The sequence below is a fragment of the Camelus bactrianus genome, chromosome 16 (genome assembly GCF_048773025.1).
Source record: "Camelus bactrianus isolate YW-2024 breed Bactrian camel chromosome 16, ASM4877302v1, whole genome shotgun sequence".
Lineage (NCBI taxonomy): Eukaryota > Metazoa > Chordata > Mammalia > Artiodactyla > Camelidae > Camelus > Camelus bactrianus.
In genome coordinates, this window is record NC_133554.1 from 59,112,526 (window position 1) to 59,137,168 (window position 24,643).

General features: G+C 53.8%; 1 protein-coding gene across 2 annotated transcripts in view; it reads right to left on the reverse strand.

The window, feature by feature from the left end:
• Positions 1-24,643, reverse strand: part of NPLOC4 (NPL4 homolog, ubiquitin recognition factor) — a 43,023-nt gene that overhangs the window by 13,673 nt on the left and 4,707 nt on the right. For both annotated transcript variants that reach the window (XM_074343963.1, XM_074343962.1), the window contains exons 3-12: positions 21,006-21,118; positions 17,556-17,732; positions 16,070-16,118; positions 14,599-14,693; positions 12,820-12,943; positions 11,770-11,949; positions 9,437-9,523; positions 7,490-7,561; positions 6,968-7,094; positions 2,645-2,805 (exon numbers count right to left, since the gene is read on the reverse strand). In XM_074343963.1, coding sequence (XP_074200064.1) covers positions 2,645-2,805; positions 6,968-7,094; positions 7,490-7,561; positions 9,437-9,523; positions 11,770-11,949; positions 12,820-12,943; positions 14,599-14,693; positions 16,070-16,118; positions 17,556-17,732; positions 21,006-21,118 — 1,185 coding nt within the window. The remainder of the gene's footprint in view (positions 1-2,644; positions 2,806-6,967; positions 7,095-7,489; positions 7,562-9,436; positions 9,524-11,769; positions 11,950-12,819; positions 12,944-14,598; positions 14,694-16,069; positions 16,119-17,555; positions 17,733-21,005; positions 21,119-24,643) is intronic.

A 24,643-nucleotide genomic window follows, 5' to 3' on the forward strand; every position in this document is an offset into this window, starting at 1 on the left:
AAACCCGACCCCAAAGCCCACAGGAGGACTACAAGGACTACTTAAATGTTTAGTTTCAAAGGTCTCTTTGCTCAAACTGGTATTTTCCTGAAACACATGAGAGATGAGTGTCTCAAGTCCTACAGGGCTACAAACAATCCTCAGAAGCCCTGCTGGCCGGCTCTCACTCACGGGCAGGGAAGCAAACTGAGGAAGCAGGAGCAAGAGCAAGTACGTGACACGCGCTCTGTGACAGAAGTCAGCTCTCCTTCAGTGCAAGAAACTTACAAAACATGGAAATAACACACAAACTTCTCACCTGATAAAAGGTATTGCACAACACAAAAGCCCCACAACAAGCACAGTCAATGATGAAATCCCCACAGCGCACCCTCTGCGATGAACCACCAGACCCTGTTCCAGAAGCCCCGCTGGCACAAGGAGCCAACGGGGGGGTAGGGCCAGAGCCCCTGCTCCTGCTCCTGGACAGCAGGCAGTCTGTGCAGAGACCCAGGAGCCCACAGTCAGGGGAGCGAACAGTAAAGCCAAGCGTTCACCAGTTTCCAGCAGCAACAGTTTGAAAATGTCATTTAAAAAAGATGCTTCTCATGATATGCAGAAACCATAAGGTACCTCAGAACAAGCTAGCAAATGGCAGAAAAACCTTCAAGGAGAAGACCCCTAACCTTCTGAGCAATGTCAAAGACCAGAAAATACGGGCAGCCCACACCCGCCCTCAGGCTGGAGCGGGCGGGGCTCCTGAGGAAAGCAGGCGGGGCCCTGATGGGCGGGGGCGGGACAGTAACAGGGACAGTAACAGGGACGCCGCCGCTCTGGCGCTGGTGCGGCTGCGGAGCCCGGGCAGCAGCCAGAAGAGAGGACAGACACACAGCCGTGACCACGGCCACGAGTGACGACAAAGGAGTGCCACGGGTCAGCAGGCCAAGGAGGGCTAGCTGCAGTAAGTGGTGCTCAGCCGATCATCCACACGGCTGAAAACTCGAGAAAAACCAGGCCCCTACTTCACACCACACACGTAGGACAATTCCAGGCGGACCAGGAACCCCAACATGCGAGACAAAGCCATGAACCTCATGGAAGATAAGACAACAGACTTTCTTCATGACTCAAGACACCAAACCACAAAGACGAGTCAAGAAGCTGACCCAGGGAAACGGACCCTCCTAGGAAGAGGCAACCGCCGGAGCCGCATGCAGAGCTGTCACCAATGTCCGGGTCAGGAGGCAGAAAAGGGAGGAACGGGAACGGACGTGAGCCGGCCTTCACAGGAGGCAGGGAGGGCCCATAACAAAGACAGAGCGCTCTGACCGCACTCAGGGTCAGGTTGGTGCAGGTCTGGCACAGCGAGACTCCGCCCGCGGCCGGCCGGGGAGGTGCGTCTGGGGCCGCTCAAGGTAAGTGCACGTGGTAAGTCTCCGAGGGCAGAAAGAGCACGGTTTCCAGCCCACCACGTAAACCCACGACACCTGCTTCAGGGAAACCAACCCAGGAAGGAGGATGAGGGAGAAGAGCCCACGGGGGGGGGGGGGGCACACAAGCCCTCATGAGGCTCAGGCCGGTGGCAGCAGAAGCCAGAGGCATGTTCCCGCGGGTTCGGGGAGAAGATGCCAGGCCAGGGATGGCCTGGGGGCCTGGAACCTCACGCTTCTAACGAGATCAAAGCCCAGCTGACACCACTGCAGCAGCCCGGAGAGGCCCAAGCAGAGAGCGTGGCTGAGCTCTGCCCAGACTCCTGACCACGGAGCTGTGAGGCAATAAAGGGCTGCCATCCTGCGGCCACTGCGCCTGCGCCATTTGTCAGGGCAGCAACAGGAACACACACAACAGCCAAACACAACCCGCCAGCCCCCAGACCAAGGAGCCCGGCAAGCCCCAAACCCGGGGCACCAGGCAGGTCAAGAACCAGGTGCTGAGGCCAGCGGTAGAGAGGCGCTGTCATGACGGACAGAGGAACTTGCAGGGTGACAGCTGACTGCCCGCCGGCCACTGGGAGGCAGGCAAGAGGGGAGCAGGCCGGTCACCCTGCAACCCTGCGCAGTGAACACATCCTTCAGAAAAGAAGACAAGGTACTTTTTGGACGAACAAGAGGAGCTCCACACTGCAAGAAACACTGAATGAGTCCTCCGGGCGGAGCAGCGCCGGATGGGAACCGAGTGGGCCAGGATGGGCCCGAGCTGAGCACGAAAGCCGCACTGGGCCACGGGGAAGCACCCGACTCCCAAGTGCTCACACCATGCCAGTCTCCAGCACAAGTCATCTTACAGCTTCCACAGGACACGGACGACTGTCTAAGCAGTCAGCCTAAACTGGGTCCCCTCCAGGGAGCCCAGCGTGCCCACCTGCAGCCGCGGCCCCGCGGACACCATTTCTCCTCGTCAGAGGCGGGCGCTGTCTGTGCTGCCAGGTTTGGACTGTGCTACGTACCGTCTCTTGGTTACGGGCCCTAACAGCACGACGCCTGAGCAGCTAACGAGCAGCCCTGGAAACTCATGGTTTCCTTTACCCACAAGCTGGGCTCTGGACGAGCACGGCTGACAGACAGCCTGCGTGGCCAGAGAGCACCAAAGTCAGCGGCATCCAGGACAGGTCGTGTCCACACCGCACCCCGTCCAGCTCGCGCTTTCGGAGCCCTCCCATTGTTACCTTGTAGAACACGTCAGGCACGTACTGCTCGCTGCTGGACTCCTTGGCGTAGCCGAGCTCGGGGGCGTCCTTGCAGGGCAGCAGGCACTCATCCCGGACCAGCGCCATGCACTGATTGGACACCTGGTACCCCTCAAAGTGGACCTGGTTGTCGGGGCCACCTGCAAGAGAGAGACCTTCAACGAGCATCCACCAAATGACGTTCTTCCCTTTGGGCCAGCAAGACAGACAAACTCCAGAGCATGTCCTATGTAAGAAAACCTTCCGGTGGCAGTTTTACGGGGCCCTGAGCACAAGGCCTTGAACGCAGGGCACAGAGATGCCACTGCGGCGCCTCAAACAGCTCCCACCACCCACACGTTCTCTCAGAATCTGAAGCAAGGCCGTTAACCTCCAGGTGCCACTCAGTCCTCGGGCTCCAGGTGCTAAGTGAGCCTGCACTCCAACAAATTCTGTTCTCGAGTGCAGGACACAGGATGAGTTCGTCTGTGGAGGCCAAGAGACGTGCCGCCGTGGATGGGAGAAGACAGAATCCATTTTTGGCAAAAACAACACTAGTAGCCGCACAGTGTGGACGGCAGCCCCGACCTCAGCTGCCTACACAGCCGCCACATTCGGGAGGCGGGGCCCCCAGCACCACGCACCACTCCCCACCGCACACAAAAAGCTGCAAGGGACTCACAGCCGGGACAAGGGCAGAGGCGGTGGACGAGAGAAGAAGGGCTGCAGAACCTGGCAAGCACTCAGACCCCTCTGAACACCCTCACTTTCCAGAGCTTTTGAGATTTTAAAGAGCCCTCAATATCTGTCTTAGTTTCTTTGACAGAATCAGAGTAAGTTACTGATCAGAAAGCTTAAGTCTGCTCCATCTAGCCTTCAAACGTTTACCAAAAAGCAGGTCAGGCATCTGAAAATGTGAAGGGCGGGGCAGGGCCAGCCTCTGAGGGACAGGCCAGGCCTGCCATCTGTGTGACTCCGCACACCAGAGGCCAACAGCAGCTGGCTTCCAACGCTGAGCCACGCTGGGCTCCGAAGGCCCGTCCACAACCAGCCCTCACACCTTCTCTCAGGCCCTCAATTCACATGCTGGGCAGTGGCCACCAAATAACGTCAAGGCAGCCAACACAGGACCGTCAACCGCCAGTGTGTTCCGGGAACGAATGTCACACCACAGTGAGCGTGTGGTGTCAAAGGAGCAGAGGCGAAGGCGAGGCAGGGCCGTGGAGGAGCTGCCCGTGTGCGCCCTGGGAACCTGCACTGGTTTTTAGACTGATCGTGCAATGAAAATTTGGCCTGTGAGAATCAGAGAAAAATCAAAACGTTGTTTGTAAAACAGAAGGCTCTTAAGACAAAGTCACTCAGACGAACCGCAAGCTTCCCTTTTCCACGTGGAAAAGCGAGAATCCAGGTCCTGAGGGGTTCAGTTAACCGTGCTGGAAACCTAATACCAGCCCAGCGGCGAAGGTAACTTAGCCACTGCTCCCTTCCCAGACCAGCCCATCAGGAAACCCACTGTGCAGCGGGAAGGGGCCGGGATAAAGAACTCAGCTGCTACTGAGGCTGACAGGCTGCCCCAGAAAGTAACATTTCCAGCCGAGAAGCGGGCGTGGCCGTGCCAGGTGACCGAGACACAGATGCCAGCGTGGCGCAGGGAGCTCAGATGGGGGCTGTGGCGAGCCTCCTCCCACAAGCTCCTTCACGTTCACCTGAGCAAACAGCACACGTGACCGCCGCCCTCCCCCCGGGGGCCCCAGGCCAGGGCGGGAGGGAGCGCAGACAGGAGGGAAGCACGGAGCCTGCAGCTGCAGCCGCAGCCCTGGGCGCGGCTGGCAGCAGGTGGCGCGGAGCACAGGAGGCCTGGAACACAGCTGCCATCTCCGGGGAGATGGCCACACACACATAGGCCTGCTCCTTCCTGTCCCATCAGGGCCTCAGGGATGGGACTCCAACCAGGGCACCTCAAACAGCTCCACAGGGGAACGACGGGTCCCCATTTGGGAGCCCTGCTGCAGAAGAGCACACTTCATGTGGAGCTGGAATGTCCACAACACTTCAGATCGCCGCCCTGCCATCGCCGGCCCCAGAGAAGGAGGGATTATGAGTCTGAGGATTCACATCACCAAGAGGAACAACTCAGCACCAACGTGAAGACTCTAACTGCAGATTTTACCATAAGTTAGTTACTGCCTTATAGTTCTAAAACCTTTCAGTAAAGTGCCGATTTCAGAGGCAAAAATTCCGCAGACGATCTCTAATTTCCAAACTCCCAAGAAGAGGCACCTTCGTTAACTGAAGGTGCAGGCAGCCCCTAAGTTACAAACGATAATTCTAAAAACGCTGCTGGGGCCAGTTCTTGTGGCCCACTGAATTACTACCCGTGGAAACAGTAACTAAAAGGGCTAGGTTACCCCGGGAGCCCATGGAAGACTGAGAAGTTCTCACGAGGGGCAGTTCTGGAAATCTCCAGGGGTGACATTCGGTTGTCCCAGTGAAGGTGGACGGGGTGGGGCGGGCAGCTGCCAGTCTCAGCTGGAGTCGAAGATGCCAGATGTCCTGCTGTGCTCAGGGGACACACATCCCATGGGGCCAAGAATGTCCCCTGCACATGCGTGTAGGCAAAACCCCCATTTGTGACGACCTGGGATTAGAATCAACTGTATTTTATACACAACCCCAGAAACAGCCATGCAGTTTTAACACACGGTGGACTCCCTAGGAGCGTGACACGGCCTGAACTGAGGCTCCAAGCTGCGTGGAGAGAACCAGGCCCGGAGGGCGTCCCACACAGTGCAGCCCCGCGCCGGCCCTCGGCAGGGGTGGGTCCCACGCACCAGCCTGCTGCAACATCCCGTCTTAGTACACACGCTTCTCCACCGTTCTCTCAGTCAGGCCACTACCCAACCTTCTTCTTCACAGCCAGCTGTGTGGGCAAGTGTATTATCTATGAGCTGTATTTTCTGGGCAGGAAAGGGGTATCACAAATGTTCTAAACAGGGCATCCAGTCTGACGGGTCTGGGAACCACCAGTCGAAATGCATGTACCCACAATGGGGGGCAGAGGCTTGCTGATAACCGGGCAAGAAAGAGAATACTTTTCTCCCCTTCCTCAGACACAAGCCGGCTTGGCAAAATCCTGAGTTACGTACAACATGGCTCTGCTCTGCTCCTCAGCGTTCAGTCTCCCATCTCGGCAGCCCCGCCCGGTCTCCCCTTGCAGAAGGGCCTCTATGCTACGGAACTCTGCCTCTGTTAGTCCCACTCAAAACTCCTATCCACTTCCTTAAACAGCTGACCCGACACCGACCCGGGAAGATCAACCTGACTCCACTGGTTCATGGACAATGCTGCCGCTGCCTCTCACGCCCCAAAAGTACCTGCATTTCAAAAAGAAGCTGCCTGTCACTCTAAGTGGCTCTCAAATCAAATGGATCTTAACAACTGAGAGAGCACGAACGGTGTCCTCCTTCAGGGCCCCCACGACAGTGTGGACAGGCCAACTGGGACCAGCGAGGCTCCAGGTGCTGACATGTTTGGGCTGACTGTGTACTGGAGTTTTCTCAACTTGAGGAAGCATGTTACCATGAACAAACCAGATTATCATCTCTGGGACGGTAGAAACCAGGTCTTCACAGGCTCCAGGTTAGTGTTTACTTTGAAAAACTGACCAGAGACTGTTTTTATGACTTGGTTCCCAAAGTTTCAATTTCTTACTCTTTTTCAGTCATATGGTCCTCTCCCTGGCTTTTTTCCAGGACAGCATCTCAAATATGTTATAAAAAGTTTGGTGGCACTTTTTTACGGGCCACAAGCCTTTACTACTACCTATGACATACATACACATACATGCGTATTTATGACACACAATGACCTGCATAACATGTAACATGACATACAGCATCTCTCACACACAAGCATCACTCCAAGAAAGCCATATGGAAATGGTTTCTTAAAATGACACGCCCACTCATAAACAAACAAGTAACAGGAACAGTGGCTCTCCTCCTGCAAAGCCAGACAGTCACCTTTGGTTACTGGAGAGGGGCAACGGCGACCTGAACTCCGGTCCAGAACCAAGAGAACTCGGTATGAGGACAAGAGGGTGGACTAGAGCGGGGCGATGCTGACACTCCCATGCTACAACTCTGCGTGATGCTGAGAAATTCAGGACTTTTGCCACAAACGAAAAAGAAGAATCTTATGTCTCACAGGTCCTTTAGTAAAACCTACTGTAACTTAAGTTAGGAAAGCAAAGCTACTGAAAGAGGAACAAAACATGTTAACGAGGTCGTAATATTTACAATATAGCCCTGCCCCCATGTATACCTGTAGCCACCGCAGTAACAAACTTGGATCCAAAATGTCCATCTGGGGAGAGCCGACATATGTTGGGGTGCTTATTTTGGAAGTCTCCTGCAGTGATACACTCCTCTGAGCTCAGGAAATAGGTGTCCTAAGACAAGAGAACCAGCATGTCAGGTTTACAGCGCCACGTCAAAATATGCTCCTCCTTCGACAGGAAACAGTAAGAACGAAACCGTAACGTGCCGGAAACTGCGGAGAGAGAAGTGCCTGCACCCCCTGCCTGCTGCAGACCCCTCAGACAGGCACGCGGGACTAGTCAGGCCAGAAGCACTAGGCAATCCACCCCCACAGGCCAACCTCCAAAAAGCACTGGTTTACCAAGGCAAGGTAGGTTTTCATCTACGAGGCAGAACGAACAGACCCAGCCTTCATTTATCAAGAACGTGGTGTTGAAAACAGCGCGGCCTAAAAGCCAGGCGAGCTGTGCAGGGAGCGTGAGCCACAGCAGCGTGGTACCGGGCGGGCACCCCCGCCCCATCTCACCTTATTTCGACTGTATCGAACTGTACCCTTTCGGGTGTCCTCCGAGACCAGATCTGTGAATATCCAGCCCACCTGCATTCAAGAGAAAAATGCCTTGAGTCTCTCCCTGAAACACACGATGACTGTCTTCCAGCTTCCGCCCCTGAGCTAAGACCCCGGTCCTCAGCAGGGCCCCTGGGAGCCGGTCCCTTCCTCCCAAGTGAGTCAGCTCCTCAACCCAGCATCAGCCACACCAGGGCTCTCACACCCTCCTCCGTGGACAATGGCCACCACCCCCAGTCCTGCCGGATGGGGACAAGTGCAAACGGGAAGAGCCTGTTTACTCCTCAGGAACCCTCCTCGGCACCACCTCCATGCCAGCACAGGGCCCACGTGAACCAGAGGAGCAGCACATCAGAGAAAAGGGAATTTACACCAAGAGGAAGGCAGACAACCAGCAAGCAGAGAAAGACAACGCAGCTCCGGACGCGAGGGCTCTCCCTGTGACACAGGAAAGCAGACTCCCTAGAGAAGGCATTTACTTAAAATAAAGAAGAGTGACAGAACAGAGCCCTCGCCCAGCCGCTCTGAGCTCAGGCGCAGACTGACGGAAGCACATGAGGGTACTGGGATTGGAAACGTCCGGCCCAGAGCTCAAGGCGGCTCGGCCTCCCGGGCACGGGGTAACCAGTCGGCCTTCCAGAACCAGAAGCCGGCCGGGAGGTGTAAGGGCGGGCTGGGGTCCAGGCACACACCGCCTGCTGCGCTGCCGCCGCCCCCCAGCACAGCCTCGGCCCCGCTCTTCAGCTCCCTCTCCTGCAGAGACGACCAAACAAAGGTGGAGACTTTCATCTTCTCTAAAAATGCCCAAATGAATAAAACCCCCAAGGAGGGTGGCGATGGAGAGAATGAGACTTGAAGGATAAATGTAATTAAGCAGCAAACGAGGCAGAACCAAAATCAAGGTGAGAAAAGTAAGGGCTAAGGAACCAGCGTTTGCAGAAAAGCATTTAAGTAACTTGAAGATCCTCTATTGTGACTACACCTGTCGCGACCCAAACATTTACAGCAAACACAGGTTTAAAAAAATTACATCACTTTCTCTTTCAAACAAGAGAAACTTCCAGAATTTAAACCAAAATATGACCCTAAATCAAGATGCCTACTCCTTGTTAGGAACAATAAAACATTGTTTTTTCTTAAAATTGTTTTCTTAAAACGACACAATGACTTTGCTCCACAGCATTCCTGGGGTATAAATACAAAGTACGTCTCCAGTGTTCCCCCATTTATCTGTAGGGAGTCATTTTTCATTGTCTAAATTGATTGGGAAATGAAAGATGAAACTTATGCAGCTATTAATAGTGAACTTCTAAGATGCGTTCAAATCCCCAGATCAACGCTACCTGTAAGAATTCAATTGCAAGGTTCCTGGTAACTTCTTCAAGGGTGTCAGATAAACTAGATCGACAGGTTCAAAATGAAAATTCTCCCCGGACTTCTAACTGCCCGGTAAAACTAGGAAGGCTTACGTATTCCGAAGCCTCAACCATCAACAGGAGATTGAGTGAGGACTGAAGAGGGACCACAAGCAGCTCCCAGTGTGGGGGACAGAGAACGGTCAGCGTGAAGAGACCCAGGAGGATCTACCCTGGTGGGGGGTGGTGGCACACACAGCCTGGCATCCAGGTCCCCACCCCGGGCAGGAGGAAGGGGTCTTGCCTCCACGGTTTCTTTCCCTCCCACTCTGAGACAGCCCTCATGAAGTATGGCTGGTGGACTGGAAAGTAACAGCCCCTGCACTGGGACCCTTTTCTTTGGCACCCATCAACACAAGCGAGGCTTCGGGTCTGCACCCGACCTTGTGCAGCTGGAAGTTCAGCCCCAGATGAGGCCTGGCCATGCCATCCCCCAGACGTCCCCAGTACGGAGCCCAGACCCGCCCTCAGAGGCAAGGATGCTCAGTACCTTCCTCAAGCCAAGTTTGGCAGCAATTTCATCAACCACTTCGGCCTTCGGGTCTTCAAGAAGCTCCAAGCTATTCTGTGTACCAATCTGTTGGGCATGGAAGAGACGCATTTAGAGGAGTGGGCTCAGAGAAAGAACGCTGCACTGCCCCGGGCCAGAAGGCAGCAGCAAAGGCCCCAGACAACCAAGTAACACACGCCAAGCCCTCCAGCTGCTCCCTGCCAGGACTGCACTGTGCTTTCAAGCAAGATTCCCGGAGGCCATGAAAAGGCGACATGTGGGCTAGTTCATGTCGGACAGCTCTGTGTGAAACGTGGGGTCGTTCAGGACTAAGGAAGGCTTAAGATTCCTTCCTCGGGGATACAAGTTAGTTTCAAACCTTCCCTGTATAAATAGTTTCACTCCAAATAGGCTTGGCTAGATCAGGCAACATGAGGGCTGTAAGGTAACATTCGTGCCCAGAAGACAGCCCTGGGAAATCTGGATGAGCTCCTGCGGGGACAGCGCTTAGCTTCCAGGCAAGCAGGGCTGCAGAGCAACAGACACACACTCCCTGAGCCAACTGAAGGCACCTCACGTCGGTGCCCTGCTGAGCGGCGGGCGCAGCGCTGGGCTCAGGGCAGCAGGCAGGCGTGGGCTGGCTGCACGCAACTTACACTGGCCACGGGACCCCTTCCTGCAGGGGACAAAGCCAGCTTGTGGTCACTAAGGCTGGCGCTGTACCGACCCGAAGACCCAGCGGTAGAACAGGAAAGTGACGGGGATCCCCAGTCGAGCTGTGCTAACTGGGCACATCCCTGGACATCTGTCCAGTTCTGGCAAAGCAACAGAAGAACTGCACGTTCTGGGTACTACCCGTGGGAGATCACCACCACCTCCAGAGCACAGTCCAAGTACAGACTCAGGAGAGACCTCAGGACTCTGTCCCATGACGTGTGGCAGCGTGCACGCTGAGCTCTAACGAGCTGGGGGTAATCAGAGGTCAACTCCTTTCACCTCCAGGATCCCCAGACTGGAAGCTCTGATGCTACTGTCAGTGGCCTGGACACCAGAGCTTTCTGTCCCACTTTTTTGTTCAATCACAGTCTGCATAGAACTGTTGAGACTCTTCACGAGAGGGACCCTCACAAAACCGCACTGAGCATCCTGTGCTTCCAAGAGCTGAACCATCACAAAAGGCCCTGCACTTCAACTGCAGCTCTCAATACACGATGAAGATGTCTAAGGTGGGCAGACCACACAAAACCTGCATAAACACAGCCAGGGAAGGAAAGACGAGGCATCTGTGCAGGAGCCACAAGCCTGCGCACCAGCTACGGCCACGAGGCCCACAGCCCCAGAGCCTGGCTGGTTTAGGGAGGAGACCCGTCACGGCGAGACCCCGTGCACACGGCGCCCGGGGACACAAGTGTGTGCGCTGTGGTCCCCGAACAGGCAAAGGAGGGGCTAGTATGAGTATCTGTGGGTCCGCCTACATTAAAACACCAAACTTTAGAGGTCTAAACCAAAAACTGTTTAAAGGGGGGACCCCGGGAGGGGAGAGGAAATTGGATGAAGGGGAACACACTGTTTGCACATCTGCCTTTGCAAATGTGCAGGGTTTTTCTCTTTTCCAGCTGTTTTTTAAATGAAAAATTTCAAACATACAGCAAAGTTTAAAGACTTCTACAGTGAATGTTCACAAACCCACCACCAAGGCTCAGATGTTTAACATTCACTACGTTCTGGTTGCCCCCCAGTCAGCCTCGGTCTGTCGTGGTTCTGCTGCATCCACACACACCCGCAGGCACAGGCCCCTCCCCAGCTATCTCAGCGCGGCGTGAACCAGCATTCAACACGGCTCCGGTCTCCACTTTTGTAGTAAACTTATATAATGAAATAAATATTTTACATGACATACACCATATAACCACATAAATAGCTTACGTAACTGTACACCAAGTTAAAAAGCACGCATATGTAAAACCAATCCCTAAGTACTGAAAATAAAACAGTAAACATAACTCGCTGGTGGCACACTCAGAGAAGACCTTCCATGGGACCTTAAAACATAGTAGCCAACTGCTGGTCCCCAGTGGGACACACCCTAGGGACCTCCACCTCCCACCAAAACAACCCCTTCAAGTGTGTGTGTGTGTGTGTGTGTGTGTGTGTGTCTGTGTCTCTGTGTGTGTGTGTCTGTGTCTGTGTCTACGTGTGCAGAGAGATGGAGACTGGGGAAAGGACACAGCAAGGGAAGCAATGTGCACTCTGAGAAGCGCCCCCGCCCCCCGCAGAGCCTTTGAAACACAGAAACCCAGAGGCCCGTAAACTGTAACCCTGCTCACAGCTACCTGAGGAGGTTCGTAAATGGCAGCTACTTCGGCCCTGATGCCGAGAGGAATGTCTTTGTGCTCCGTGTACCGTCCGTACAAGTACCCAAAGTGCTGGTTCCCCGTCTTCCTCCAGAAGTCGAGGAAGCGATCGGCCACCGTGTGGTTCTCAAACATGATGTTGTCCACGTGCCTGTATTTCTGCAGAGTTAACAACAATGGGCTAAATTAAAACACTCCATCAAAAATATACAATTAGTTTAGCACAAATCATTCGTAAATACCTTTTACCTAGCTCCACGTGTGTGTGTGCACACAAATACACACACACACACTTAAGAGTGTGCTCTGCCCTTAAGGCCACTTCAGATTCCAGAGGGCAGGAGGGGTTGGAGTGGGATTCCTCAACAAATTAATTCAGATTATTCTTAGTGGAATTTCTCCTAAAATACAAGTTTTCACAATCTCTAGGGTAAAAGAAATGGAAGGAAGGAAGAAGGGAGGGAGGTTGAAAACGAGGAGAGGGATGGATGGAGGGAACGGGAGGAAGAAGAGGAAGAAGTTCTCAGATGGCCAAGGGCGCAGTGGCCCTCTCTGAGGAGCTAAGCGGCGGCAGGGCGGCAGGGAGAGGGGAGCCGGGCGTTAAGAGTGGAAGCGGCCAGAGCAGCCTCACGTAAGTCTCCCTCATGCTCTCCCTCCTTCCCAAGCCCAGCCCCTTTCTTAACTGGCCCCAGACAGATGCCCTGAGCTGCTCCCAGGACAGTTCTGTTACCAACTGCCAGAGCCCCGGTTTCTTAAAAGGCAAGGTCACAACCACCGAGCATCTTAAAAAATCACCAAGAAAATTCTGCTTCCACACAAGGCAACAAAACAGAAAACCGAAGGCTCCCCTCTACGCTTGGCAGAGCTGGAGATCTTATAAATAACACCTTCTGTGTGTGAGTTCCACAGAAGGGTCAGTTGGTCAGTCTGAAAACACCCGAGACCCCGCCACCTGCAACGCACGCGGCGCCTCTCAGTTGTGAACACAAACCCACTGCTCCCGCGCTGGCAGGCCCGGTGGCGTCTCACCTGTCTGTTCAGCGTGATGGCACTTGGCTGGCACTTGGTACAGATGCCACTGGGCCACGGGAGGTGCCCCTCACACCCTGATTTGATCTTGCAACTGATGTTTTCCAGGGCAACAAACTTACCCCTGAACGAGAAAAGGCCACTTAGTTAAACATTACAGTGGTGAAAGGTTAGCAGAAGGCAGGAAATAAAACGTCAGATGTCTTGCTCCTCCTGGACGGAGTTCTCGGGCGCTAAGCACGCGGCGGCAGCAGCACGGGACACGCTCAAGCCCGTCCTCCTGGGGCTCCAGCTGCTCTCCGCAGCCCCTGGGCTGCACAGGGCTACAGAACGATTTTCCTACAAAACAGCTTTAACCCTCACCATCACCAACACCCACAGGGATCTTCCAGGGTACTGCCGAGTATCTACCGACCCAACCTGAGCCCTGAGAGAAAACGGGGCTCTTTCCACGTTTCATCAGCTTCTCAGAAACACTGACGTTAGAAGTCTAGTCCTCAGGCTTCTGTATAAAGTTCTCATTCGTAGTAAAATCCTGATTAGGACACATAACAAAGATACCTTCACTCTCCCTTCAGCTAAGATAAAAACCACTGACGGAAGATGGCCAGCGAGGAAGCCCTGGGCCCCACTCTGAACCTGAGGTGAACGTGCACAAGTGACTTCACCCTCTGCCAGCTTCCTGTTCACAGAACGGTCCAACGATTCAGTCTTGTCTTCCCAAGCCAGCAGCGTGCTGGAAGGGGGGCACCTGGGAGGCCACGCCTACCAAGCCTGCACGTCACTGACAGCGACAAGTGAGCCTCGACCTAGACCAACAAAAAGCCAGAGACCCCAGCAAGCTCATTCTCTGGGTCAGAATGTTTCGGAGCTTACCCCACAGATGGGAAAGAATGGGTTTTCTGCTGAGGTTTTTTTCCCCATCTAACTTTTTAAAAGTTATTTTAGGATGTCAGCAGGTTGCCCAAGAAAAACTACAAGCAGGCCAACACGACATTCTTTACAAAATGCTGCTGACTCAGGTTCAGCCGCCGTCCCCTCTTGTTACATGGATGGGATCATAAAATCACAGGATGAAATGTCAGGTGAACAGCAACAGAAGGGCCTGCAATGGCGAGGACGTGACATGCTTCCAAAGAAGTCAAATGCTCTCAGCTCACCCTGTCTGGCCACTGTCACAGCCTGCACCCAAGCAGCCAGGAGACAGTCGCCCCCGCTGCCCCAGCTGCCCGCCCGGCTGAGACCACAGATGGCAATGCCAAGACCTGGCAAGGCCAGGCTGGGGGAGGCCACTGACTCAACCCCGTGTGGCTGCAACATGAAGCGGATGGAGAAGCAGGCTCCAGGGCAAAGGGCTGATGGCGGCTGTGAAGCGGAGCCAGGATGACCACAGGCTAGTTCAGGCTCTCCACAAAACAGAGGGGGAGCCCAGACTCTAGACATACGACTGGCCACCACCACACTTTATCTCATCCACCTTCATAGGCAGTAAGTTGCCAGGGCACTGCACGCCCGAGGGAAGGCTGGCGAGGTGTCCCAGGGCCTCCAGAGCGGCCCCGCCAGCCTGGCCCCTGCCCAGCCTGGGCACAGTCATCAGAGTCCCCACCCATTTCTAGACTTGGGGCAAAACTCACATGTTCAAACGCTTTGTGCCCAGACTCTGATCTTTACTTCTCTCACTCACATGCCCAGGGGCTTGAGCAGCATGTGCCAGAGACAGAGAACAAACATCCGTGCCCCGACCCTTGTCAGCACCGCCCCTGCGAGCCAGCTGCTTACTTGTCGGCCCCTCCGGTCAGCTTCCGGATATAGGCGTGGAAGGACATGTGCTTCACGGGAGGCTCCAGGTGGTTCAGGTAGTCCTCGTCAAATGGCTGTCAAAACACACAGTGGACGCGGTCAAGCACCTGCTGCTGGGCACGCGAGGCCGGAGGCACTGGGCAGCTCCGCACAGGGAGATGCAGCTGCCACTGCCTCACCGGCCAGCGCCGTGGCGCACAGTCGGGGAGCAGACACTGGGTCCCCACTTATCATTCTAGGTCAGAGCCAAGTTCTCTGGGTACCAGTCACCTTTTCAAAGTCAAAGAGAATCTCTATTAAATACAAAAGGATCTAAGTCAGGTCAATGTCAGGTACATTTTGCAAAAAAAGAAAAAAGCACCAGAGGAGCTGAGCAGAAAGCCAGGCTGGCCCTGCTCGCCCACCGCATCGGCGCTATCACCGTGACTCTCAGTCTCACCAGAATGAATCGGTACAGGAGACGTGAGAGTCAGAGCCAAGTAAATCACAATAGTGCCGAGCAGGAAAACGGCAGGCCTGGCTTCGTGTGGGGCTCAAAAGATCGTCTGGGGGCCCGGGGTAAACGCCGCCCTTCATCACAGCAGCGCCGAGGCCGCAGCTTCCATTATCCACAGGAAGCCTGCTCCCATAAAGAAAGGCCTGTCCTCTCAGGGCAGCCGGCAATGGTGGGGACAGGTGGCCCAGGGCAAGGAACAAAGCAGGTCCTTTAACCCCAGACCAAGTGCAGGGGCCCAGGGAGAGCAGGGACCCAGGGAGAGCAGGGACCCAGGGAGAGCAGGGACCCAGGGAATGCAGGGACCCAGGGAGAGCAGGGACCCAGGGAGAGCAGGGACCCAGGGAATGCAGGGACCCAGGGAGAGCAGGGACCCAGGGAATGCAGGGACCCAGGGAGAGCAGGGACCCAGGGAATGCAGGGACCCAGGGAGAGCAGGGACCCAGGGAGAGCAGGGACCCAGGGAATGCAGGGACCCAGGGAGAGCAGGGACCCAGGGAATGCAGGGACCCAGGGAATGCAGGGACCCAGGGAGAGCAGGGACCCAGGGAATGCAGGGACCCAGGGAGAGCAGGGACCCAGGGAATGCAGGGACCCAGGGAGAGCAGGGACCCAGGGAATGCAGGGACCCAGGGAGAGCAGGGACCCAGGGAGAGCAGGGACCCAGGGAATGCAGGGACCCAGGGAGAGCAGGGACCCAGGGAATGCAGGGACCCAGGGAATGCAGGGACCCAGGGAGAGCAGGGACCCAGGGAATGCAGGGACCCAGGGAGAGCAGGGACCCAGGGAATGCAGGGACCCAGGGAGAGCAGGGACCCAGGGAATGCAGGGACCCAGGGAGAGCAGGGACCCAGGGAGAGCAGGGACCCAGGGAATGCAGGGACCCAGCAAAAGCGCTTAGTCAGCTCCGGAAAGCCGTGCGTCACGCCAGACGGGGACTCATGAGCGAGGACTCACCTCTAGAGGAACACAGTGCACACACTTCCCCAGGGGCCCGTGCCGGCACCTGAGGGCACAGGAGAGAAACGTTGCGTCAGCACACCTGCCCTGCTGGTGCTGCCCACTCCGGGCTGACACTTGAAATGCACGTCGTACTAAGAGAGCTTCCCTATGCACGTGAAATTCCCTGTAGTGGTGCCCAGTGAACCGTTCTCATTCAGCAGTTTAGCATTTTGGTGTGTACCAGAAAACGCTGACCAGCACAGCAAACCTGTGATCTCATGGGTATTAACTGCTTAAATGACACTGACTAAATACAAAAGTGAGTGAGTATCAAGCCAATTTAAATAGGAATGTTATGTAAAGACTAAGCTGGTACATAAACACGGCAAAAACCCTGAGCCTAATACATAAGAAACTCAAGTGTGGAAAACACCCACTTCGTGCACATTTCAGTAAAAAGGGCATAAAAGATGGTTGGCTCTGTGAGTTTCCGACATTTTGGTCAGGGAGCCTCGGCGGCTCCGCACACACAGTGTGACAATGGGGAGGTGATGCTCAGGTGGCAAGGGCGGTGGCAGGCTCCATCAGGTCACTTCCCACATGCAGTCACAACTCGTAGATGCACCGCGTTCTACATTTCCAGGTAGACAGGGCCTGTGTCTCCTGACAGGCAGGCTCCGCCGGGGGACAGGTCGGAGCACGAGCACACACACGCGCACACACGTGCACCCTCTGGAGGACACCCAGTGAAGCCTCACGGTCACTGGGTCCTGGGAGGACTGCAGATGGAGGCCGTGAGCCAGCCCACGGCCCTGACCGGGAAGTGGCCCCACGCCAACTGCAGCCTGGCACCCCTCAGGGCTCTAACCTAAGACGTACGAGCTGCTAACGCAGCACCCGTCACCCTCACAGACGGATACAGCCACCAAAGACTCCATTGCCGAGACCAACCACCCTCCCTCAGACGATTTCATGTCACTGAGTGTGAGCTCAGCCTTTCCTACCTGGTCTCCTTAAAAAGAACAGCACAGAACCTAAAAGACACACATGTCCACAAGCCTAAGTATTTCACACAACCAGGAGCAAAGCGGCTACTCAGGGAAGGAGCAGCATCTTCGGCAGAAAGGACGTGCTGCGCAGAGACGCCGCCAAACGAGGCACCACGGCCGCAGACCCGGCACCAGCAGGTGGCGAATACCCGCCCTCCTCCTGTCCCGCCGCGTGCGGGAGGCCCACTCTGCACGTGCACCCAGGCATCTCGGGGCACTCGTGGTGAGGACTCGGTGTAAGGCCCTCCCTTCTTTCAAATCTCATAGTTTCCAACATTTGAAACCTTAAAGTCCACGTGGGGCGTACACTAAGATTCAAACAATGAGAGAAAGCTCACAAAGTAACTAGCACTGAAATGCAAGCTGAAAATAGATGGTCCAACCCAAAGCTCCTGCCGCCTCCTCTGGCCACCCGCGGCCACCCGTGGCCCCCACCCCGCCCGGGCACTCACAGCTGCGGGTCTCGGCTTCTGTATATCTTGCCGTCCTGCCGGCTCAGGTACTGGTCGATCTCGTCTTCCACCACATGGGGAGCGCCACAGGCCTTCAGCCCCACGGGGGCCGATGTCTCCATCTCAGCCGAGGGGCCAGCAAGGCTCGAGGGAAACAGGAACAGCAAGTCTCCGTGCCTGTTCCAATGACAGCCCAGCCGTGAGTCGGGGCCGCCCTCCCTCCCAGCCTGAGCTGCACAGGAGAGCAGCTGACACGTGAGAATCTCTGGCACCTGCAAACACCAGCCGCTCCACAGGCCTGAGTATCGAGGCTTGTGATTTTAAGAGACCAGGATTCTCTCTCCCGTCTCCCCGCACAGAGAACCGGCGGCAGGTTCTCTGGACTGTAATAGAACTTCTCCACAAGAACCCGGCAGAGTCCACGCTACGCGTCCACACACGTCTGGTTCCGCACAGAAGACGTGCGGTCCCAGGATGGACCGTGGGGCTGCCCGGCTCCCCGACTCACCTCCCTGGGACACATCCTTCCATTTCCTTCTCTCCATTCACACACAAATGTGCACACGACATGGAGGGACATCCACAACTCACAAACTGAGATGATCAGAGACACACCTTTTGCATTTTTTTTTCTCTTTCGGTGACAAATACCCTACAAACCCCTCTGGACATGGTCTACATCTAATAGACGTCTCGCAGCAAAGCTGCTCACCCTCTAGCTACAGGACTCTTGGCCCATCAGTTCTAACAGATATGCTCCAAGATGCACTGTGGACCATAAAGAAAGGATCCCCTGAGGATCCCAGAAACCCACAGCAGCTCAACAAGAACAGTGGGAGAACACAGCCCAGAGCTGCCCTCTGGCTGGCCACTCACAGGAACCTGAGCTTGGCTTACAGCCAGTCTCTGGATCCATGGGAGACGAGGCCTTGAGCCCACCTGCCCAAGGTGGGCTGCTGAGCCCGGAACTCCACACAAAGCCAGACGTCCAAAGGATGTCTCAATAGCTGGAAGAATCCACCGGCTGAAAACAGGAACCAGGGAGGAATCCTACCTGCCTCCATCCACTCTGCAGCGGGGAAACAGTCACCTCTGAGAGTCAATAACCAAAGGCCTGCTCTGCCACGCATCCAGGTGGAATCAGGGATGCTCCTTGGTTCAGGAGACCAGAGACAGAAATTAACCCAAGGAGGGCTGGGCCCACGACGCCCCCTTGTGCCGACAGAAGCAATTGCCTCTCTGTGGACAAGCCACCAAGCCCAGGTCCTTCAGGGCCCCCAAGACCAAGTTTATCAAATGCAAGTTCTCAAAAAAAGCTCACCAAGCGAACAAGAGAAACAGCCACCAAAGTAAGAGCCAGTAGACAACAATTGCCAGGTGTGGACACCAGGGGCTCCAGCTGTGGCGTTCAGGACAAAGAACATAAACGTATGCGTGGAACGTTGACTGGAAATGGATCAGAAGAATGCAAACAAAAGGCGTCCAGAAATGTCCGGGGACTCTGGGGAGCAGGCACGGGGCCACACACTCAGTGGCTCTTCCAAATCCCCCTGATGAACAGGCTGGACAACACAGGAACCCACGGAAAGCACCGGCAACACTGCGACAGGATCCTCAGGACTCAGGAGGGCAGCACCAGGTGAGTGACGGCCCGGGCAGAAGACCTGGGGCAGGGGAACCAGCAGTCCTCACAGGCAGTCTGGTGGGCCAGTGCGTGCAGACCAGGAGCCCGGAAGGAGCCCTGAGCACCAGCGCTAACAGCCAGGGTTGGGAGGAATCAGACAGACTCAGAGAAAAAAGTGAAAATGCAACCACTGAAACATAGATCGAATGGGGGGAGAGGAAATATTTAAAGAGATAAGGGCCATGAATTTTCTAGACCTGATCTGCAGATACATCTTACATTAGGTAGCATCTCAACCAACCAACCAGGGACCCACACCTAGACAGGTTAAACAGAAACCGCAGGACCCCAAAACAAACAGAGCTTAAAAGCAACTGGGGGAACCAAAAACAGAGCCTACACGTGAACGCAGAACTAGAGCAGACCGCTGAGCTGCGGCAGTGGGAGCGAGACAGTGCAGTGAGGCCCACCTCGAGCTCCAAAGGGGCCCCCCTTAAAGACGGGCCAAGTAACTCGTGGGCAGTGACAGAAGGCGGCTCTCAAGTTGACACCCATGCTGGTCAGTAAGCATCACGACTATCACTGGAAAGACAAGCTCAAGGATAATTCAGAAAGGCGTGCCCTCCGAGCGTGAGCACACCTCAGGTCTGTCTCCCAGCTGTCTCACTGCGCAGCCCCTTTCTGGTCCGGCCACTGGAACAGCTTTAGAAACACAGCTAGAACCCTCGCGGTGTCCATCACCTGGTGCCCGTCACCGCGGGGCAACCGCGGGAAGGAGGCGCCGCGACCCCCTTGCGCACAAGGGCGGGAGGCCCCATCAGGTGACATGGCTTCCCCGGCCACACAGCCAGCGAGCAGCGGGGTGGGAGCCCAAACCTGTGTAACTCAGCGAGCAGTGACTCTTAGGACGAAGGCGCTTCACGAGCTGGAGGAAGGGTGCCCCTTGGCCCCGGGGCGGCAGCGAGCAGGCTGCAGGACAGGCAAACTGACACTTTCACCCAGTCCTTTTCCCTCGGTAAACTAAACCTGAATCTGAAAACGAACACACAAACTGACAGAACAGCCCGTCACTCTGACTGCAAAAGGCACCGGCCCACCCTCAGCTGGGGCCACAGCAGCGGGCTCCCCACCGGCTCCCCAAGGACAGAAATGACTTAAAGGGTCCTGCTCACTGATCTGTGGGCATGTGGGCCCAGGCAGCTCAGACAGGGGTCAGCAGACCTTTTCTGTAAAGAGCCTTTGCAGACCATACAGTCCCTGTCACAATCACTCAGCTCTGCCTCGTGGCGTGCAAACACATAAATGAATGGACGTGGCTGTGGGCCAACAGAAGCAAAAGAACATACAGTGGGGTGGCAGGCCCGGCATCCCAGAAACTCCTTCTGACACTACCCATCAATTCTAAGGCACTCCAGGGGCTCCTGCAAGTGAGAAATACGGCATGGGCGAAGGGCCCCTGTACTGCACCCCCTGCCCCCCCATCTGCCCAGTGGGCCCCGAGGCAGAACTCTGCACAGAGCTCTGATCAAGGCCCTTCCCTGCAGAGAAGCAGCTGAGTGTGCAGCTGCACACGCCCCAGGACGGGAATTCCTACTCCTCGGCAACACCCTTCCCGAATTCTGCAAGTCAGTCAAATCAGCTTACCAGTACCCGCAGCCTCAGTGTAGCTGCCAAACACCTGGCAAGAAGCACAGTCTCTGACACTGGGTTGGCAAACAGGACCGTGAATGCAGTGGCACGAGAAGGAGCTCAGAGAGCGCTGGGCGGCCCCAGGCAGGTAACTGGGGCCTCAGGCCTCCCGACCCCACCGCCCCCTGGACACTTACTTGATCTTCAGCAGGTTGAGAGACTTGTTGGATGATGCTGTGATCTCCCCAGTCTTGTTTCTATTGATGTAAACTGAGAAGCCATTATTTTGGAAGCCAAACTCCTTTGCGACCTAAAACAAGCCCCAAAACAACAGAGATTTAATAAAATATTTAAGTATTGCTACTCAGACCACATACACCAGATACACCAGACGTTACTCAAACACTCACTAAATTTAGAAACTCTCATTAATCAAATTTCTCTTGTCATTTTGCTCTCTCATGAGGAAACGAGTCTGGGACCAGGAGAGGGGCCAGAGCTGGAGGGTCATCAGAGTTAAAAGAGACAGGGAATCTCGGCAGAGAAACATAAACGATCAAATAGAATCAAGGGGAAATTCTACAGCTGAAAATACAATAAATGAAGTGGAAAATTCATTGGGTGGACTTATCAGCAGAAGCGAGATGACAAAACAAACCCAATTAACCTAAAGACAGTTAACATAAACAACACAATCGGAAGACAGAGATTTGAAAGAAAAATCAACCCCAGGACAGTATCAAGTGACCCTCAAGAGAAGAGAACAGGGGTAGGACTGAAAAACCTTTTAAGAAAGAATGGCCGAAACCCTGAGATTTGATGCAAAGCATAAGCGTAACAAATCCAGGAAGTTCAGCAAAGCCAAAGGATAAATAAAAAGAAAGCTACGTCAGGCAAGTTGCCCTCACACCACTATCAGCCAGAGATCAGTGGAGACCAGAGACAACGGAAAGACTGAGGCGGGAAGAAATACCTGCCAACTCAGGACTCTCACTCCAGAGAAAATTCCCTTCAAATACAAGGACAAAGTGAAAAGGCTCTCAGGTCAACAAGACCTGAGTGTGTCCGCTGCCGGCAGGCGTCCCCCACAACGTCGCTCAGGCTGAAGACCGCCAGGCAGAAGCGCACACCCAGGGGACACGCGACAGCAACAGCTCCGAGTCGCGCGGCAGGGCAGCAGCCGCTGACAGAGGGGCCTGGCAGGGACGGCACAGGTTGGCAGCAGGCCACGTCCGGCTCAGCCCTAGTGTACACCTGGTTCTACCTGCTGCTTTTCACCTACGGCTGATCTGTCCTTTAACACGGGATTACTGATAAAGCCTAGTGTTTACTTACTGTAAGGAAAACAAGAGTTGATTTGATGATTAAGTTGATGCGCTAACCTTATTTTCTACTGATTAAAAAAAATGGATTAAAAGTAATTCCAAATCACCTTGTTACTCAAATTCTGAAAATGACAGTAAAAAATAGCCTTTAAGACAAAGTTAAGATTTTGTATCATGTATTACAAATATTTGATAGCATGGGATTTTTTTTTCTCCAAGCTAAAAGTGGCATTAATAAAATTAAGTACCAGGAAATTAAGACCATGGAATCTGTATTCTCAAGTGCAGTAACAGAGGCGAGACTAGAGACTAAAAAGAATCTCTTTGACTTTTTTCTGAAACAGATACAAATGGAAATTAACAAATTGTGGCTTTTTTTAACTTTTTTAATTGAGTTATAGTCATTTTACAATGTTGTGTCAAATTCCAACTACAAATTGTGGCATTTTATCTATTCTGCAAAAACAACGTTTTTCTGTAGACAAAGCACGGCAAGCTATTGCCAAGGACGAGAACTCCTGTTCCAGGAGTGTTAGCTGTGAGTTACTGCAACACTCCTGGGAAGAAAGAAACGCAGCCTCCAGAGCAGCATGCGGTCTTGCGTGGCCGCCGCGTGAACGAAGGGGACTCCCCGGTGACCACACGACCCAGTTCTGCCCTTTCTATCAGGACTGAGATGCAGCTACCTTTTCAAATATGATAACCAGCAACAGTACTTCACATAGACTGAATCTCACTTTTGCGAGACACAGAAATGTATGTATTAGGTTCTTTGCTGTGAAACTAACCGCTCCCGTAAACTCCGTGAGGTCTTTACCTAAAGGTACAGAAACCTAAGGTGACAAGCATTTTCTAAAAACCTCAGCAGAGTCTTACAAGAGCATGACTAAAATCCTAAGAACTGTATTTCACACCTGAGGTAATCCTGATGTGTAACTAGCATAACGAAACCAGAAACATGGTATGGAGTAAAATTAATACAAATGTTTATAGTTGAAGGTAACAAAAAAGAAGGTATGGCCTGGTTCCATTTATCTTAAGTTCCAAAGCAGGCAAAACTAAATGCAGGGTTTAGGAACGTGTACTGAAGTGGTGAAACATGGGACAGGTGGGCACAACCCAACAGGGCAGGAGAGGGTGGAGGCAGGGGAGAGAGTGGGAAGGCTGACCAGTGGCTTCTGGAGGCTGGCACTGTCTCCACCTGGACCTGTGTGTTTGCTTCATCATCAATCTGTTCACATTTTCAAGCATTTCCTAGAAGGTATTTTACTTCACTGTTAAAAAAAAAAAAGTTTAAGGGGGGAGGGTATAGCTCAGTGGTAGAGCGCATGCTTAGCATGCAGGAGGTCCTCGGTTCAATCCCCAGAACTTCCTCCAAAAATAAAACTAATTACCTCTCCCCTAAAATTAAAGTAATTAAATAATACAATAATTAATAAAATTTTTTTTTTTTAACGTGTAAGTACTGTAAGGAGAAGGCACCATGTCCCCTGCTGCTGAGAGGTCAATCAAGCTAGGACTGAGCACGGCCACCAGCCTGGGCAGGTAGGGTCCAGGGTGACTCAGAGAGGGCCATTTCATGGGAGGGACGACAGCAGAAGCAGAGCCTTGGGTCTTGGAGGAGAGGGAAGGTGCCCTCGAGCGACAGACAGCCTGTCTGGGAGGGGTCTGTGGTCCGATGATGCACAGAGAAGGAATTCTTGACTAGGAAGCATTAGATGGTCTCAAAGGAATCAGTAAATCAAAATTGTATGAGACAGTTTTGACACAAGCCATCTCATCACACTTGCAGAACCAACTTCCTTAGAGGGCATAAAGCCACACATTAAAGCAGGGTAAAGGCTGTCAAGTATGGGGGTAGCAACCGAGAGACAACAATGTCACAGAGGCCAGCACACACTTTGCAGACAGGTTTGTGAGGGGACGGGGAGGCCATTTCAAAGTCCAACGATAGGGCACAAATGCACAGCCACATTATTAGTCATTATAAATCAGCATAAGTCCACTTACATGAGGTCCCTGGAGGAGCCAAATTCATGAAGACAGAAAGCAGAAATGGTGGGGGCCACGGCACGGGGAGGGGGAGTCAGTGCAATGGGGAGAGAGTTTCTGTTTGGGAAGATGAAGAAAGTCTGGAGACGGGTGGGGGTGACGGCTGCACAACACCGTGAGTATGTTTAACACGACTGAACGGTATGCAGAAACATGGTTTATGTGGCAAATTTTATGCTTTTTTAAAATCACAATTAAAAAAAGATATGGAATGACATTGCAAAAATAAAAAGGAAATAACTTACTGGAAAAAAAAAGGATGTAAACCTACACTTGTTGACATAGAACCATGTCCATAACCGATCATCAAGTGAAAAAAAGCGGGTTACGAACGATCACAGGTAAGATCTCACATCTCTGAAATGGGTTCCTCTTACAGCAACAGCATCTTAGCAGGGCTGACACACCGGTCACTGCCTGGACTCACGCAGACCTGTCACCCAAGAAGCTGAACAACT